General features: G+C 46.7%; 1 protein-coding gene across 1 annotated transcript in view; it reads right to left on the minus strand.

Moving 5' to 3' along the window:
* Positions 1-15938, minus strand: part of LOC127010467 (zwei Ig domain protein zig-8-like) — a 43404-nt gene extending 27466 nt beyond the window's left edge. The window contains exon 1 of the mRNA XM_050884680.1: positions 15775-15938. Within this exon, the coding sequence (XP_050740637.1) occupies positions 15775-15852 (78 nt within the window). The 5' untranslated portion in view covers positions 15853-15938. The remainder of the gene's footprint in view (positions 1-15774) is intronic.
* Between the last annotated feature and the right edge of the window lie 1979 nt (positions 15939-17917).

The following is a 17917-nucleotide window of genomic DNA, read 5'->3' on the forward strand; positions in this document are numbered from 1 at the left end:
TGTTGTTGTTTTTTGTCCGAAAGTAATATGATGAAAGAATGGTCTCCTTGGATAAATATAATGACAAGATCCGTGCCTTTTCTTTTTCAACTTGTATATCTTTTGTCCTCCTCCTCCTCCTCCTCCTCCTTTTCCTTATACTCCTCCTCCTTTTCCTCCAACAGATACCCTCGCTATACTTACAGACCAAAAAGGACTCCTGGTATCTGTTCTTCATATGTATTCTTCCTCCTCCTCCTCCTCCTCCTCCTCATCCGCCTCCTCATCCTCATTCTCCTCCTCTTCCTCCTCCTTCACCACCACCACCAATAGCAACAAAACCAACATCAACACCGCCTCCTCTTCCTTTACTTTTTGTTTCTCATCTTCATTATTTTTTTCTCTTTTCTCATCAAGGCCTCAAGTACTCAGTAAACTTTCGTCCAATTTAATTTGTTCTCACACACACACACACCGACACGCAAGTTGAGTAGAGAAAACTTCATCTCCAAGAGTTCAAGATGGGGTCTTCATACACCCCAGAACGAAAGCCAAACTAGAGAAAAAGAAGCAACACCACTCCCACCACCACCACCACAACAACAACAACAACAACCACAACAACGAACATCACTACCGGCACTAGCAGCATCACCACTACGAACATCATCCATACTAACAACATTGCCAACACCAGACAGCACCATCACCATCCCAGCCACCACCACCAGCCACGGAAGCCTCACGAGAAGCTAGTTAGGCAAATAAACACCAATTTCATGCTCCGATGACCTGCATGAATTGTATCTCCACGGCTCACCACCACCACCACCACCACCACTGCCACCACAAACAGCACCGCCACCAACACCTCCACGCTTGCCACTCGTTTCCCGCTCCATTAGACAGCATTTTTGGAGTGACACGCGTTTGCCATAGCCAAGAAGATTCAACACTCGCCGAGACTTGAAGTAAAAGTGATAAGCAATCTTCGCGATGAATAGGCTTCCTCAATACGTCTCTGTGGAGAGAGAGCGAAGGGGGCGGTGAGGGGGAGAGAAAAGGGGGGGTAGGGAGGAATAGGTAAGAGCGAGGATGTGAAAGGCAGGGTGTGGTTGAGACATAGTTGAAATGAGATGACGGTGAGAGATGTGAAGATTGAGGTGGAAGGGAACGGTTATGGAAAGGCAGGGATAAGGAGGATTTAATGGAAGCTTGGGTAAGGAAAGGAAAGGAAATGATAAATAAAAAAAGAGGGTAAAGAAATAACGAGGACATAACATATAGGAAAAGAAACAAAAAGAATGGGAACAAAAATAACTATGAGACCGGGAAAAGACATTGAAAGGAAAGGAAACAACTTGAACGAGACTATACGGAAACAAGGAAAATGAAAAGGAAAAGAAGAGAAAGGGAAAGGAAAAGCTGGGAAGTGAAAGAGAAGTAAAGGAGGACACGAATGGAATGGAAAGAAAAGGAAAAGGTAGGACAGAACAGAATGGAGAAGGCAATAGGAAAAGAATGAGCAGAAAAGGGGAAAAAATGGACAAGAATGAAAGGAAAGGGAAGGGAAAATGTGACACGTAAAAGTAAGGGAAAGGAGAGGAAAGGAAAGGAAAGGAAAGGAAAGGAAAGGAAAGGAAAGGAAAAGTAAGGAAGGGAAAGGAAAGGAAAGGAAAGGAAAGGAAAAGTAAGGAAAGGAAAGGTAAGGAAAGTAAGGAAAGGAAAGGAAAGGAAAAGAAAGGAAAAGTAAGGAAAGGAAGGAAAGGAAAAGAAAGGAAAGGAAAGAAAAGGAAAGGAAAAGTAAGGAAAGGAAAGGAAAGGAAAGAAAAGGAAAGGAACAGAAAAGGAAAGAAAAGGAAAGGAAAAGAAAGGAAAGAGAAGGAAAGGAAAAGTAAGGAAAGTAAGGAAAGGAAAGGAAAGGAAAGACATGATATCATACAAAAACGGAGATAGAAAAATACATGCCAAAAAACGATGAATAAGTAGATGAAAAAATAAATCAAGAAGTGAACGAGCAGATAGAAAGAGACATATCGAGGTCTTTGTGCAATTTACTCGCGGTCTTATCATCTGCTGGACGCGTGATCGGCAGCCCCTCACGAAAAGAGCTTTGGATTTCGATAACCGATCTATGGACACAGCTATGGCCTCGGCACTCGACTTTTCTCCTATGCTCAAGGGGAAACAGTAATCACTCCTTGTCGGTAGAAAAACAAAAATTCGGCCAGAGCAAGAGCCGGCCCCGTGAACTGAAGTGGATGGTCAACACGTTATCTAGTGTACCACGGAATCGCTTTTTATCTCTGTGTGTTTGTGTAATGTGTTTGTGTAATGTGTGTGTGTGTGTGTGTGTGTGTGTGTGTGTGTGTGTGTGTGTGTGTGTGTGTGTGTGTGTGTTTTGTTTGTTTGTTTTTAACGTGTTTCTGGTGTGTTTTATTCGTTTTGTGTGCTGTATGTTTTGTGGGGCTAAGTGTTTTTATTACCTTGTAAGTATTCTGCGTTTTTGTTTAGTGTGTATTTTCATTCTGAGTTTTAAAAAAATGCTAGTTTTTGGACCATTTTGTAAAATAGAGATTGATGCGTTTTTATTGTAAGTTGTGGTCAATAAATATCTATCTATCTATGTGTGTGTGTGTGTGTGTGTGTGTGTGTGTGTGTGTGTGTGTGTGTGTGTGTGTGTGTGTGTGTGTGTGTGTGTGTGTTTCATTATTATTCAGACCAGCAAGTACTGTCGGCTTTAACGCGCTGTCCAGGGTGTTAGGGGCCACCTCCCGCCGGCCTCCGCACCTAACATTACCTCACCTGACCTCGCCTCTGCCTCTGTATCCTCACAATTACAAGGTGGAAGAGCAGAGGAATGACGAAGAAAAGGATTTAAACTATGTGTGGTCATGGTTGTGTGTCATCTATTTATTTGTAACTTTCTACTTTTCTGCATATTTTCAATCTCTCTCTCTCTCTCTCTCTCTCTCTCTCTCTCTCTCTCTCTCTCTCTCTCTCTCTCTCTCTCTCTCTCTCTCTCTCTCTCTCTCTCTCTCTCTCTCTCTCTCTCTCTCTCTCTCTCTCTCTCTCTTGCCTTATTGCTGTTGTTTTTCACTTTTTACGTATCAAAACGAAATTACGAATACAGAAATTGCGATGAATATTCCTCAGGTATCTTACGTAAGGAATCACACACTATTGTCGTAATCATTCCTGTGTCTTTGAACGGGGACTACCAAGCCCTTCACTCACGTATTATCAGCACTGAGGGTTATACTTTGGTAATGACTGACATCATTAGGTGGGAATACGGTAGTTAGTCACGTTATGAGGGACGACAATGGAAGATAAATTATAATGATGTGGAGAGCTAGGCGACCGAGACACCATAATTAAGAAGCATTGAAGGGAGAAAGAAAAGGGGAATAAAGGGGCTGGAAAGGCTATACTGATGAGAGAGTTGGTGATTTTGTACAAGAAGGATGAGGATGTGGAGGATGAGGATAGTTGGAGGATGGAAAGGAGGTTGCAGAGGAGGCTGGGGCTGAGGACAGGTAAAAGTTTTGAATGCGCCTTAGTAGGAAAGTTTGCCTAAGTCATGCAGTATGTCCTCTTCCCTCGCCTCTTTTACTTCCTCCTTTCCTTTCTCTTCTTTTTCTTTACTCCGTTTTTTTCCTCTTCTCCTTTCTTATCTCACCTTTTCCCATCGTTCTCCTCCTCCTCCTCCTCCTCCTCCTCCTCCTCTTCCTCTAACTCATCACCCACGTCCACTTCCCCTTACCTCCTCGTCCATGGTATTGCATTTAGGAAGTGAGAGAGAGAGAGAGAGAGAGAGAGAGAGAGAGAGAGAGAGAGAGAGAGAGAGAGAGAGAGAGAGAGAGAGAGAGAGAGAGAGAGAGAGAGAGAGAGAGAGAGAGAGAGAGAGAGAGAGAGAGAGAGAGAGAGAGAGAGAGAGAGAGAGAGAGAGAGAGAGAGAGAGAGAGAGAGAGAGAGAGAGAGAGAGAGAGAGAGAGAGAGAGAGAGAGAGAGAGAGAGAGAGAGAGAGAGAGAGAGAGAGAGAGAGAGAGAGAGAGAGAGAGAGAGAGAGAGAGAGAGAGAGAGAGAGAGAGAGAGAGAGAGAGAGAGAGAGAGAGAGAGAGAGAGAGAGAGAGAGAGAGAGAGAGAGAGAGAGAGAGAGAGAGAGAGAGAGAGAGAGAGAGAGAGAGAGAGAGAGAGAGAGAGAGAGAGAGAGAGAGAGAGAGAGAGAGAGAGAGAGAGAGAGAGAGAGAGAGAGAGAGAGAGAGAGAGAGAGAGAGAATGAAAATCATTTAATTTCCCAAATCAAATTTGTAATCATATTTAGCAAGGAAAAATTATTATTCTGTATAATCATTTTTTGCGAGGAAAAGTCCATCCGTCATTTTTTTTTTCCTTGCTTCATTTTTTCCATCCTTTTTTCTGTCCCAAAAGAATGTTTACTTCCTTGCTTTTTCTGTCAGGCGCCTCTTCTGTTTATTTACGACCTCTTCTCTCTCTCTCTCTCTCTCTCTCTCTCTGTCTATCTATCTATCTCTATCTGCCTTGCTCTCTCTCCAAACGTGTTCTCGAAGAATGGATTTCTATCGTCACTGAATATTGCAAGAGAAAACTATCTACTGTTCTCTGAGTGATGGATGGAAGGAAGGAGGAGGAAGGAAGGAAGAGGATATGGAGCGACGGAGGCAGGAAAGGGAGGAAAGGGAGCAGGGAGAGGGAGAGGAGTGGGAGGTAAAGGTATATAAAACAAAATAATCGCAGAGACGGTGAAAGGTTTGGAGGCTAACAGAGGATATGAGGGATGAAACCTCTATTAGGGATATACATGGTAAATATTAAGGGGGGGAGAGAGAGAGAGAGAGAGAGAGAGAGAGAGAGAGAGAGAGAGAGAGAGAGAGAGAGAGAGAGAGAGAGAGAGAGAGAGAGAGAGAGAGAGAGAGAGAGAGAGAGAGAGAGAGAGAGAGATAATTATCTTTTAATATCTCCTTGTGTCCGTCTCTATGCCACATGGTGTGTCTGTCTGTTCCTCTGTTCGATTGTTTATCAGCTCCTCTTTGTTAATCTTTATCTTGTTTCGTGTCATTCTCCCACATTTTTGTTCATTCTTTCTTTCAGTCCTCCTTTCTTTATTTCCACACATCTATCTATATCTATCTACCTATCTATTTCAATCTTCCCCCTCCCTCACTCTCAGCTCTCAATACTTACAACTCCTGGATCTTTTTTTAAATAACTTAGAACAACAACAATCAGCCTTCCCTTCTGCCTGCCTCTTTCCCTCCTTTCATCCACCCACCCCTACACCCCTCCTCTTCCCTACCTCTTCCTCTCGCCTAATCTGATTCGCTATGGAGATTGGCTAGTCAATCTAGGACGCTAAAACCTCCGGCCAATCAGTCTGTCCCTTGAGATGGCTTATGTCTTACTCACACCCGCATCTAAATCGCCCAATAAATCCTTTCGATGGCATTCTCGAGGCGATATCTGCGTCGGCTAGTGCGTCATGCCTCGAACCGGGGAGAGGCGATTTGAAGCTCAGTGCAGCCGTGTGACGTTACAAAAGGATTCACAACACCTAAACAACGGCTCCATAAATGAATTAAAGTTGCTAAAACAAAGAGGAAGATGACGTTCTCCCAGGCACGTTCCTCCCCCTACACCCATTTTTCTATTCCCTGCCTATTTCCCATATCTATCTGTACTATCTTGTCTGTGTATATTATCTATATTATCCATATTTCTATCTGTGTTCCTATATTTCTATCGATATTTTCTATACCAATTTTGTCTATCTTATCTCTTTTATCTGTTTCCCTTTCTCTCTCTCTCTCTCTCTCTCTCTCTCTCTCTCTCTCTCTCTCTCTCTCTCTCTCTCTCTCTCTCTCTCTCTCTCTCTCTCCATTCTTTTCTCCCTGCAGTCTTTTTATGTGAACGTCACTCAACTGTTAAGCCATTTTTACGTACACTATGCTACTCATTTTTCATTTTCATTATATTCTTATTTCTAACCTTAATTCCCTCTATTCTCTCTTTTTGTCTATCATAGTTTTTCTGTGAATTTCTTCTCCTTTCCTTCGCGTTTTCTTATTGCATCATCATTAGGAAACTATTAAGGTTCTTTTGAAAATAAAATTGCGTAAAAAAGCAGAGAAAGCAGTTTTCAACTTGAGCAACAACAAGTAGAAAAAAAAATCTAACTGATTATTTTTAATTGATCACATTTATGAGTACTATTTATTATACTTTCCCTCGTTCCTTTTATTGTAATTGATATTAATTACAATAATAATAATGATAATAATAAAACTAATGATAATAATTACAAACATACATCAATGGTCTCTCTCTCTCTCTCTCTCTCTCTCTCTCTCTCTCTCTCTCTCTCTCTCTCTCTCTCTCTCTCTCTCTCTCTCTCTCTCTCCGGACTCAGCTTTCAGTTAAATGCTTTCAGACAGACTGGAACAAATATTTTAAAAGCTTTATTATGAAGCAAAATTTATTTATTTTTCTGCCTCGCCTCGCCTTCGTTACCTGGACCTGTGTGGCGCCTCGGACAGGTAGACAGGCGGGTGTGTGCATGACCTGCCCCTCAATGCCGCAGATAACATATCAGGAGAGACGAAGGGCGGAGCAAACTGTGTTAAATTCTGTTTCTCAGTCTTTGTGTCGCTTTTCTCGCACAGATGCATTTCGTAATGGGTAATAGGTCATTTCTCTCTCTCTGCTTTCCCCAGCAGGTACCCTCCCAATGAGAGCAAGGACTCATTATCGTCGATCTAGCATGGGTACTGCCAGGACATCACACACCACACACCTCATCCCCCTTGCTCAAGGGGGGACAGTAACCACTCCTATTCAACCGAAAGTATCCAGCCTGTGCGGGGCTCGAACCGCCGCCTGTTTGGCCGTTTGCTTCGCAGCGCACCGCTCTACCGATTGAGCCACCGGAGCGGTGTGTGTGTGTGTGTGTGTGTGTGTGTGTGTGTGTGTGTGTGTGTGTGTGTGTGTGTGTGTGTATTCATTTCCCAGAACAATCTAAACAGTAATTCCACGTACAAAAAAAGAGGTTTAGGAAATTCTCATTTTCGCTTTGGTGTGATTGATTTTCAAGAAGATATTCCCTCCATCAATACGTTTTCCCTGAAAGAGCTTAAGCAATTAACCTCCTTTGAGTAATTAAATTCACCATGGCCAGAGAGAAAAAAAATCATGGATATAAAAAAAAAATGCACTGCGCGAGTTACATAAAAAATAGGCTTGCCTCTACTTAAATTATCCATAACAATAGACAAAAAAATATATATTAATAGTTTATGACTCAGTCTCCTTATAATTGCATCATCTATGGACCTGAAAACTCATTATGCTTAAAGGAAACAGGCACTTACTGATTCACAAAGCCGATGGCGAACATTTTTAATGAGATCCGTTGTTTAAAAAAAGATCATTCCGTTCTAATTTTGTGATCTAGTTTAGGAATCCATTCTTCTTATCTACTCAAATAGGGTAAGTTTTGCAGTCGAAATAGTGAAAGTATAAATGACAATATAATAACGATATCAGCAACAATCGTAATGATAATAACAATAATGATAATAATTATATTCTTCTTCTTCTTATTTTTATTATTATTGTTATTGTTATTATATTGCTATTATTTTATCATTATTATTATAATTATTATTATAACTATTATCATCACTATTATCACTATATTTATAATTATTATTATTATTATTATTATTATTATTATTATTATTATTATTATTATTATTATTATTATTATTATTATTATTATTATTATCAGTAGTAGTAGTACTACTACTAGTAGTAGTAGCAGAAGCACTAGTAGTAGCAGTAGTAGTTTATATATGATTATTTATTATAATACACACACACACACACACACACACACACACACACACACACACACACACACACACACACACACACACACACACACACACACACACATGTACCCATATAATGGGAGGCAGTGTGTGAGTGGATAGCGTGACGACGCTGCGTCCAGGACGAGGGGGACTCGCTTCCCGCCCGGTGCCACAAGCTGGATTTTCAGTCATCGCCGAGTAGCTTAATTAGTAAGAGTACTTTCATGCTGTCTGAAAGACCAGACTCTAGATTCTAGGATCAAAGATGAGCTCCGGGGGGCAGCATAAGCCAATGTAAGATGGCGCCACTATAAACACTTGCCTGCGGCACAAGGACCTGGGGCCGACCATCAGGCCCTACCAAGAAAGCCTACCGGCGCCATAGGCGAAAGCGTAAAACACACACACACACACACATACACACACACACACACACACACATACACCCACCCACACACACACACACACACACACACACATACGGCAGATATTACTCTATAAACACTTGCTACTGCTACAAAATCATTTAGCTGTATAAAAATCGCCATTTCATGTATTGAGCATAAGGCAAATACGCATTAGTACATAGCAAAAATAATATACAAATGGACGCTTTACATATTTTTTTATGCCATCTAAAAGAGAGAGAGAGAGAGAGAGAGAGAGAGAGAGAGAGAGAGAGAGAGAGAGAGAGAGAGAGAGAGAGAGAGAGAGAGAGAGAGAGAGAGAGAGAGAGAGAGAGAGAGAGAGAGAGAGAGAGAGAGAGAGAGAGAGAGAGAGAGAGAGAGAGAGAGAGAGAGAGAGAGAGAGAGAGAGAGAGAGAGAGAGAGAGAGAGAGAGAGAGAGAGAGCGTGTGTGGGCGTGGCGCGGGATAAGGCCACTTCCCACACCATCTGGCTGTGGGACCGGGCTGACTGGCCCTCCCTTAAAAGAGACCTGCAGCAGACAGACTGGCACACTCTTCTGTCTGGGCGAGCAGAGCCCATGGCGAAGGCCTTTACTGAACGGCTCAAAGCTCTCCAACGAGAGCACATTCCATACCGCCAGTACACCTCCAAGCCCACCGATCAGCCCTGGTTTGGTTACCGCTGCCGCCTTGCTGCAGAAAGAAAATATTCTGCGTGGCTCCGCTACAAAAGGAGCCCAACCCGCCGCAACAAAGCCCTGCATCGAGCAGCGTGCAAAAATATGGTGGCCACCAATAAATGGGCGAAACGGAGGTGGGAAAGAAACCTCCGCGCCAAGCTGTGTGGGCCAGGGGTGGGCAGCAAGACCTGGTGGACCCTTGTTAAGGAAAAGCAAGGCAGCAGCCACCAAGAAACAATCCCTCCCCTCACCAAGCAGGACGGCACCACAGCCACCAGCAGCAGGGAGAAGGCAGAGCTCCTGGCTGACCTTTTCTCTGCCAAGATGTCCGTCGCCAACCCCACCAGACCTCCACCACAACTGCCACAGGAATGCAACCAGACCCTGACAGAGGTTGCGGTACACCGGAAGCAAGTGGAGCGCCTTCTAAGAGCGGTGGACGTCAGGAAGGCCACTGGTCCTGACAACGTTAGCCCACATGTGCTGCGTCACTGCTCCAGTGAGTTGGCAGGACCCCTCTCGGAGGTGTACGGGGCCTGTGTCCGGGAGAACACCTGGCCCTCTATATGGAAGGAGGCTCGCGTGGTGCCGGTTCACAAAAAGCGGGCCAGATCTGACCCTGCCAACTACAGGCCTATCTCCCTCCTGTCTGTAGTTGGAAAAATCTTCGAGAGAATAGTGGTGGAGGCCATCACCCGCCAGCTCGAGAACAACGCCCTCATCACTGACCAGCAGTTTGGGTTCAGATCTGGCCGCTCCACTTCAGACATCCTGCTGCTCCTCTCCAGGGATTGGCAGGACTCACTAGACACCGGCCTGGATACCATTGTCGTCGCTCTCGACATCGCGGGTGCTTTTGACCAGGTGTGGCACGCGGGCTTGCTGGAGAAGCTTCGTGCCAAAGGCATCCAAGGACACCTGCTGATGCTGATGAGCGACTACCTTCAAGGAAGAAGCCTCCACGTCGTCGTCGGTGGCCAGCAGTCTAAGGACCTCTCAGTGGGTGCCTCAGTCCCTCAGGGATCTGTGCTGGGACCTGTCCTCTGGAATCTGTACATCGACGACCTACTCAGGAGTCTGTCAGCAGTCTCTGCATACGCCGACGACTGCACGCTCTCCCTCTCCTACCCTCCCCAAGAAAGCCAGCAAGCGGTTGCTGAGGTCAACCAGCAACTACGCCTGATACAGGAGTGGGGGGAGCGCTGGCAGGTGAACTTTGCTCCTGAGAAGACTCAGGCGATGGTGATCTCTCGGTCCCCGGCAGCCACACAAGCTGTCGAAGGAAGGGTGATGTTTGGCTCCGTCACCCTCCCGCTCCAGAATTACGTCAGGATCCTCGGAGTGGACTTGGACCGAGAGCTGCGCTTCGACCCCCACCTGAAACACGTCGCCCACCAAGCCTCCCTACGTGTCTCTGCCCTTCGTAGAGTGGCTAATTTCCTCGACAAGCGAGGAATTATGCTCCTCTACAAGACCCAGGTAAGATCCTACCTGGAGTACGGGGCTCTGAGCTGGATGTCCAGCGCTGCCACACACCTGCAGAGACTGGACAAGGTGGAGCGACGGGTGCAGCGACTGTTACAGGAGAACAACCCCCAGCCGCCCCCTCAGGATATTATACATCTAGACACTCTGGAGCACCGCCGGGACGTCGCTGCGCTGGTGGTGTTCCACAAGGCCCAGGTACAAGGAGTACCACACCTGGCGAGACTGAGGCTCCCCCCGCGAGAGGCTGTGAGAGATACGAGAACGGTACTCTCCAGCCACGAGCAGGTCGGGGTGCCGAGGTCACGCGCCAGCCAGCACCAGCGGACCTTCACCTCCAGGGTGTCCCGCCTGTGGAACACATTCACTGCAGCAGGGCCAACAGTGAGGGAAATGTCCACCCAGCAGGTAAAAGTGGCTGCTCACAGGTGGCGAAGAACATGCCCCACACCACTAGTGATGCTAAATACACAGTGAACAAGTGTAAAGGGCTTTTGAAATAATGCACAAGAAAAAAGTGACATTTTAAGCCCTGAAAACTGCACAGTGAAACTTATGCTACTCGAACGATCGCATAAAGTGTCGTTGGCAAAATACAAATATGTTGTGTACTATAGATTCGTCAGTTTAAAAAATAAAAAAGAGAGAGAGAGAGAGAGAGAGAGAGACTAATACCTTCAGGATCCTGTCCGCCAATTTCGGCGAGCTCACGCACACTGTCCTCCAGACAGGAGCTGAAATCGTGGTTGCCGTGGAGACATTTCTGAAGGGCGATTGTGTAACGACCTGCGACATGATCCCGGGGCATTGCCACTGGTTGCGACACGACCGTCCTACGAGACAGGGAGGAGGGGTGGCTGTGTGCCACCGGGAGGGACTACAGATGCAGCTACTCCTTGTACTGGCTCCCGAGGAGTTGGAAGTGCTGTTCCTCCGCCTTCTCCTGTTCGACATGAGCTCTGTCTTGCTCTGCACTCTATACCGCCCTCAATGGCAAGGCCGCGCCCCACTAGAATTCCTCACCGACCAGCTCGATACCATCACGGCCACCCACGACTGCCAGAACAGTGTAATTGTGGGTGACCTGAACCAACATCTGGTTATCAGGGCCTTTACAGGGCTGACAGTGGTCCACGGGCTTAACAATCACGTCACCTTTCCCACGCATGTGAGGGGTGGCTCCCTGGACCCAGTACTAACCGACCTCCTTGGAGACTCTGTGCACTGCCTTCAACTGAGCAGTGTCGACAGCTCTGACCATCATGCAGTGCCCAGTGAAATTGACCTTAACACTGCAAGTGATGAAACAAGCCAGCGGACAATATGGCTGTGGGCGCGTGCCGACTGGCAGGCAACCAACATGACCTGGCTGCCACCACCTGGGACACCATTGTCACAGGAGATCTGGACCACAATGTATCAGCCTTCACCACCACCCTCCTGAACATCCAGGCCCGACACATCCCAGATAGGACATATAACACTGACGTACGTGACCAGCCATGGTTCGGTTATAGATGTCGCCTCGCGGCCGAGGAAAAGTATAGGGCCTGGACTCGCTACAGACGCCACCCCACACAGCGACACAAAGCCCTCCACCGTGCTGCCTGCAAGGCCATGACAAGGACAGCCGCATGGGCCAGAAAAAAGTGGGAAAACAACGTCAAGAGGAAGCTGTCCGCTTACCAAGTCGACCCTAAGCAATGGTGGTCCTTGGTAAAGGAGAGGCAGGGCACCACCACCCAGGACAGAATCCCTCCCCTCAAAACGGCAGCTGGCGAATGGGTGGCTAAAAACAAGGACAAGGCGGACCTCCTGGCAACACATTTCAGCAGAAAAATGAGTGTCCCTGAGCCAGAGAGGCAGCCTCCCGTCCTTACCCTCCTGAGTGACACCAGCCTGAACAGCCTGATGATAGCGGAGGAAGCCGTGGCCTGAAACCTCCGCAGTATGAACACCAAAAAGGCTCCAGGCCCAGACGGCATCAGCCCCTTCCTCCTAAAGCACTGTGCGGGAGAGCTAACTCGACCCCTCACTCTACTATTTCGTCAGTGCTTACGGAGCTGCTCCTGGCCAAGCTTGTGGAAGGAGGCACGTGTCATACCCGTGCACAAGAAGCGAGAGAGGACAGACCCTGCCAACTACCGCCCCATCTCGCTCCTGTCAAAGGTCAGTAAGATCCTGGAGCGGATCATTGCTGAACAGCTGACACGCCACCTGGAGGAGCACCACCTCATGTCCACACGACAGCACGGATTTAGAAAGGGACGCTCCGCCTCAGACCTACTCCTCCTGCTGTCCAAGGCCTGGCAAAACAGCCTGGATACGGGCCGTCCCTCGCTCGTTGTTGCCCTCGACATCGCAGGGGCTTTCGACTGTGTGTGGCATGGCGGCCTGCTTGCCAAACGTCAGCAGCTCGGGGTCACGGGACAGCTGTTGGAGCTGTTGTCTTGCTACCTGCGAGGCCGCAGCCTGAAAGTCGTTGTGGGGGGATGCACGTCCGCAGCGTACCCGGTGGAGGCCTCTGTTCCACAGGAACATCTTCCTAAATGACCTCCTCCAGAGCCACCCGGCAGTCTCGGCTTACACAGACGACTGCACCGTGAGCTGCAGCTACTCCAGGGAGGAGGCTGAAAATGCCACTGATAGCATCAACCGCCAACCTGGGGATATCATGGCCTGGGGAAGACGGTGGCAAGCTGCCGAGAAGACCCAGGCCATGATTATATCACGCTCAGCTGAGGACGCCAGAGTACTCGAGGGGCAGCTGAGGTTTGGAGACGACACCCTGGCCATTAGGGACTCCATGAACATCCTGGGGGTGGAGGTCCACTCCACACTCAGCTTTGACCGCCACCTCGAGAACGTGGCGCGCAAGGCGTCCCTGAGAGTGACACTCCTGCATCGAGTCCGCCACCTTCTCGACGCTGATGCACTCCTAAGGCTGCGCAAGGCACAGGTAAGGCCCATCATGGAGTACAGCCCCCTCACATGGATGAGTAGCGCCCAGTGCAACCTCTCCCTGCTGGAACGGGTGCAGAGGCGTGCCGAACGCCTCATATACGGTACCAGTGACCAGCAGCACCAGGGATGACAAAGGGTACACCGGCAATGGCAACAGCAAAAATAACACCAGCACCACCGTCACCACCCGAGACAGGACGTCCCCCGCCACCAGATGGATGATCTGGAGCACCGCAGGAGGGTCGGTGCCCTCACAGTGCTGCACAAGGCCCAGGTGCAGCACACACCACACCTAGCGGCCCTCGGAGTCCCGTGGAGAGCGGTAGCGTCCGGTGATATCCTCCTCGAAGTCCCAAGCACCTGTACGCTGAGGTGTCAGCGGGCCTTCACCTGTGCCACAACAACACTGGAACGTCCTCACGGCCGAAGTGGACCTATCAGGCCTGTGCACCCAGCACGTAAAGACAATCTGTGGTGTCGCGCACGCCCTCCTTAAGTGACAGTGTCTACGAATAATACGGACTTAAAGGGGGGCCACACCCACATTAATATAAAAGGACAAACTACTGGGCAAGCTTTAGAATAGGTGCCCTGTGGAAGAGGACTCCTTTAGCTCGTGTCACCCTATGCCCTACTAATAGGATTTCATCTATGTACTTTTGTTTGAGTAAAAAAATAAAAGAGAGAGAGAGAGAGAGAGAGAGAGAGAGAGAGAGAGAGAGAGAGAGAGAGAGAGAGAGAGAGAGAGAGGACGGACAGACACAGACAGAAAGACAGAAAGACAGACAGGCAAACAGACAAACAGACAGACAAACAGAAGACAGACAGACAGGCAGATAGACAGAGACAAAAAAAGAGGACAGAGGCAAGTACAGAGACGTGTATACAGAGAAATAGTCGAAAAAAGAGACTTGGAGACCAGGTAGAGGTGAAAGAGGCGTAACAAATAATTCCAGGCGAGTATTGACCAGGTAACCAATGCAATATTCACGATCAGCCAACACGGTCCTTTTGACATTCATTACTGTCTCTCTCTCTCTCTCTCTCTCTCTCTCTCTCTCTCTCTCTCTCTCTCTCTCTCTCTCTCTCTCTCTCTCTCTCTCTCTCTCTCTCTCTCTCTCTCTCAGTGTTCATGGTCACAAAATATTTATCTTTTTTTAGTGACTTTTTCCGCAAGGGATTCGTGATCACTGGGAAGGAGTTTGGTTCCTACTTACATGTCTTTCGTTTTTAAGGCTCTTCTGACCATCTTTACATACATAACTCGATAACGATCTTGTTTTATCTCTCACGTGAATATTCATACACAAACACACACAAATAAATCAAAGAAGCAACAAACAAACAAACGCACAATAAAACAACACATACCTGCTTATTTTCCATCAACAGATCTCGAGTTTTTTCGGACTTTGCTCAGCTCTCGTAACAAACACAAGGACGTTTCACAATCCTTAAGATTCCCCCATTAAAGCTGAACCTTCGTGATGTTTTTATTTATACACTTCCTGTCGGTGTGTGAAGGTTAATCGGTATCGGTGGTGGTGGTGGTGGTGGTACTGGTGGTGATGATGGTGATGATGATATTGAAAGCGTTAGTGGTGTTGGTGGTGTTATGTATGCTGTTAGGTGTTGTAGATTGTGTTGCGTGTTTTTGATGACATGATGGTGGTGATGGTGTTGGCTCTGGTGATGATGGTGAAGATGTTGGTTGTGGGGAGGGTACTAGTGGCGTAAATAGTACTTTTTTTGGTGTTGTGTTGCAGGGCTAAGACTGATGTGATGCTATAATGAATTGATTAATCTCATTTCAACGTTTTAAAATTTGCTGTCGTTTTCATGTTCCTCATTGCTTCCTCTTCAGAAATAAACCCGCACAGCAACCAAAGTTCTAGTTAAATAATATGACGGAATATTTCTTTCTCTTACCACTTTATCAATAATAACACCAACGGTCATCTCTACACCAGAACAACGACCTCAGCGTCTAAACAACTACCACAGTCACATTTTCTCCCTTGAGCTGTTTACTGTAAAAAAAAATAAAAAAAAATAGGCAAGCTGAAAAGAAGACAACGCAAAAAATCAAAACTCTCATAATGGCTACGAAACAAAAACAATGACAACAAAACTAAAAACAAGAACATCAAAAGAAGAAACAACAACACTATCAAGCAGTCTGCATTGAAACGAACATAGAAACTCCTGATGAAAGATAACTGAATACAAATAGCAAATAATTTCACTTCAGACTTTCACCTTCACGACCACAATCAATCCTCTTCCATTTCCTTTTCTCCTCCCTCTTCCTCCTCTCCCTTCTCTTTCTCCTCCTCCTCCTCATCATCATCATCATCATTCCCCTCACCGTTCTGTTCCCGATGGAGTGGACGCGACAGTGGAGCTCCGCCTGCCTCCCCACGTGTGCTGTCTGATTCACCAACATGGAGGAGTCGAAGTAAGGCTGGTCTGTGATGAGGGGAGGCGGGGGTATGAGCCCTTCCCCTCTCGTCAGTGTCAACACGGCTGTGAGGGAGAGAAAAAAAAGGAGCGTGAGAGGGGAGACCTGTGGAGCGAGGGAGGGAGGAGATCTGGGTATAGCTGTGGGTCTAAGAGGGAAAACGAAGACACTGCAGAAAAAGGGGAATGGCTGAGTGAGGGCGAGTTAGGCGTTTAGAGGGTCGGAGAGCGTTTTGCAATGGAAATGTTGAGGGAGACAGGATAGAAGAGAACTGAGAATGGGAAAAGGAGAAGAGCCTCTGAAAGTTAAAATAAAGAGGGAAAGGAGAGGGAGCAAAGGTAAAGTTTTGGCATATTCTATTGGTCCACGTGGCCTCGGTGCTCATCTCGCATTAGCCCTTGAGCCTGTGGTGGGTATGAACCCATGACCCCGGGACAGAGGGACAGTGTGGCATCCGGGTTACCACAGTTTACCTTTCTAAGGTTTCCCGAGGAACCCTTTTATCGATCAGCCCGAAAAGGTGAATGAACAGCTGGATGAGCTGCAAGCTGACTGCCCAGGCCGGGATTCAAACCTGTGCCCGCGGATTCGTAGCTAGTTACGAAGGAGTAAAATGAGCGGGAAAACGTTACATGGTGCGAAAATCAAAATAAGCGTGATAAATACAACACTCACCAATAACAGCAGTGTTGTGCGCACTACCTGCTAAAAGTAGTGGCACTACCGCTACCACTACTTCAGTCAAATTGTAGTGGCCCTACCGCTACAGCTACTCATTTCTAAATGTAGTGCACTACCGCTACTACTGCCGCTGCCGCTACTTGTGAACAATAAGTACTGAACAAAAACAGTTATCTTTTATACATATTGTTACGTCCCACGTCCTTGATAGAATACTGAGTAAGTCACTTTACACTTCCTGTACGTGAGGCTAGAAGATTCACTCACCTCCCTCTGCTGTGCTAGTTGACTCACCCAGTTTTTACCAGTTTCCAAGGCTTCGTGAGCCGTAATCAGGAATATCCACGATTGACTAATCACTTACTGTCCACAGGTAAGTAGCCAACCACACCTCCAGTCGCAGATTCACTATTGAGCGAGCGTTAGGTGACTGACAAGAGTGACGGGCCGCGGCTCAGCCCACTGAACTGTACACGTTGCATTCGCGTTTTCATCACGTACGTAGTTCATCCACCCCGAGTAGCGAGTAGTGACTAGCCCTACCTAAAAATGTAGCGCCGCTACCGTTTTTGCCGCTCTTTCTAAAAAAAGTCCCACTACCGCTACAGCTACTAAAAAAGTAGCTTCGCTACATAGCGGCGCTACTAGTTTAATAGGAACCACAGAACAAAAAAATATGACAAAAAATTGTGCTTCATAATTAGGACCAAAGAATGAAGGAATTCGAGATAGGGAATATGTGACAATTATTCTCGTTATTAGTATTATCATTGTTGATCATAACAACATTACCATTATTTTTTTTTAACATTATTATCAACACGATGAAACATTTACAGCAGCCTGGCAAAATAAGGGAATGGAAGCAAGGTGCATCGAGGTGAGTGTTCCAGACTAGCTTCGCCCAAGGCTTCTTGAGTTCCCGAAAGAAGCCTCGGGCGAAACTAGTCGAGATTACACTCACCTGGATACACCCGTGTGTCATATCTTCTCTTCTTCCAATATTATTAACATCGATATTATAGAAATTATATTTCATTCTTCTTCTTCTTATTCTTATTCTTATTCTTATTATTAGAAGTAGTATTGTCATTTTTATCATTATTATCATCATCATCATCATCATTATTATTGTTCGAGTCTTCCTTCACGAGCAGCTTCAGACTTTCAAGAAACTCGTCGACGAGGAGCCAAGAAAGAAGTCAGGCGGAGATGCAGCGCAGGCGGAGGCGATAAGGACGACGGGAAGATGAAACAGGAAAGTAAAGTAAGAGATAGCGAATTGTGTAGATATAAATGAGAGAGAGAGAGAGGACACTCGAGGACACAGACAAGACAAGGCGGGAGTGACAGAACGATGCGCTAAAAA

The sequence above is a fragment of the Eriocheir sinensis genome, chromosome 43 (genome assembly GCF_024679095.1).
Source record: "Eriocheir sinensis breed Jianghai 21 chromosome 43, ASM2467909v1, whole genome shotgun sequence".
In the NCBI taxonomy this organism is placed as follows: Eukaryota; Metazoa; Arthropoda; class Malacostraca; order Decapoda; family Varunidae; genus Eriocheir; species Eriocheir sinensis.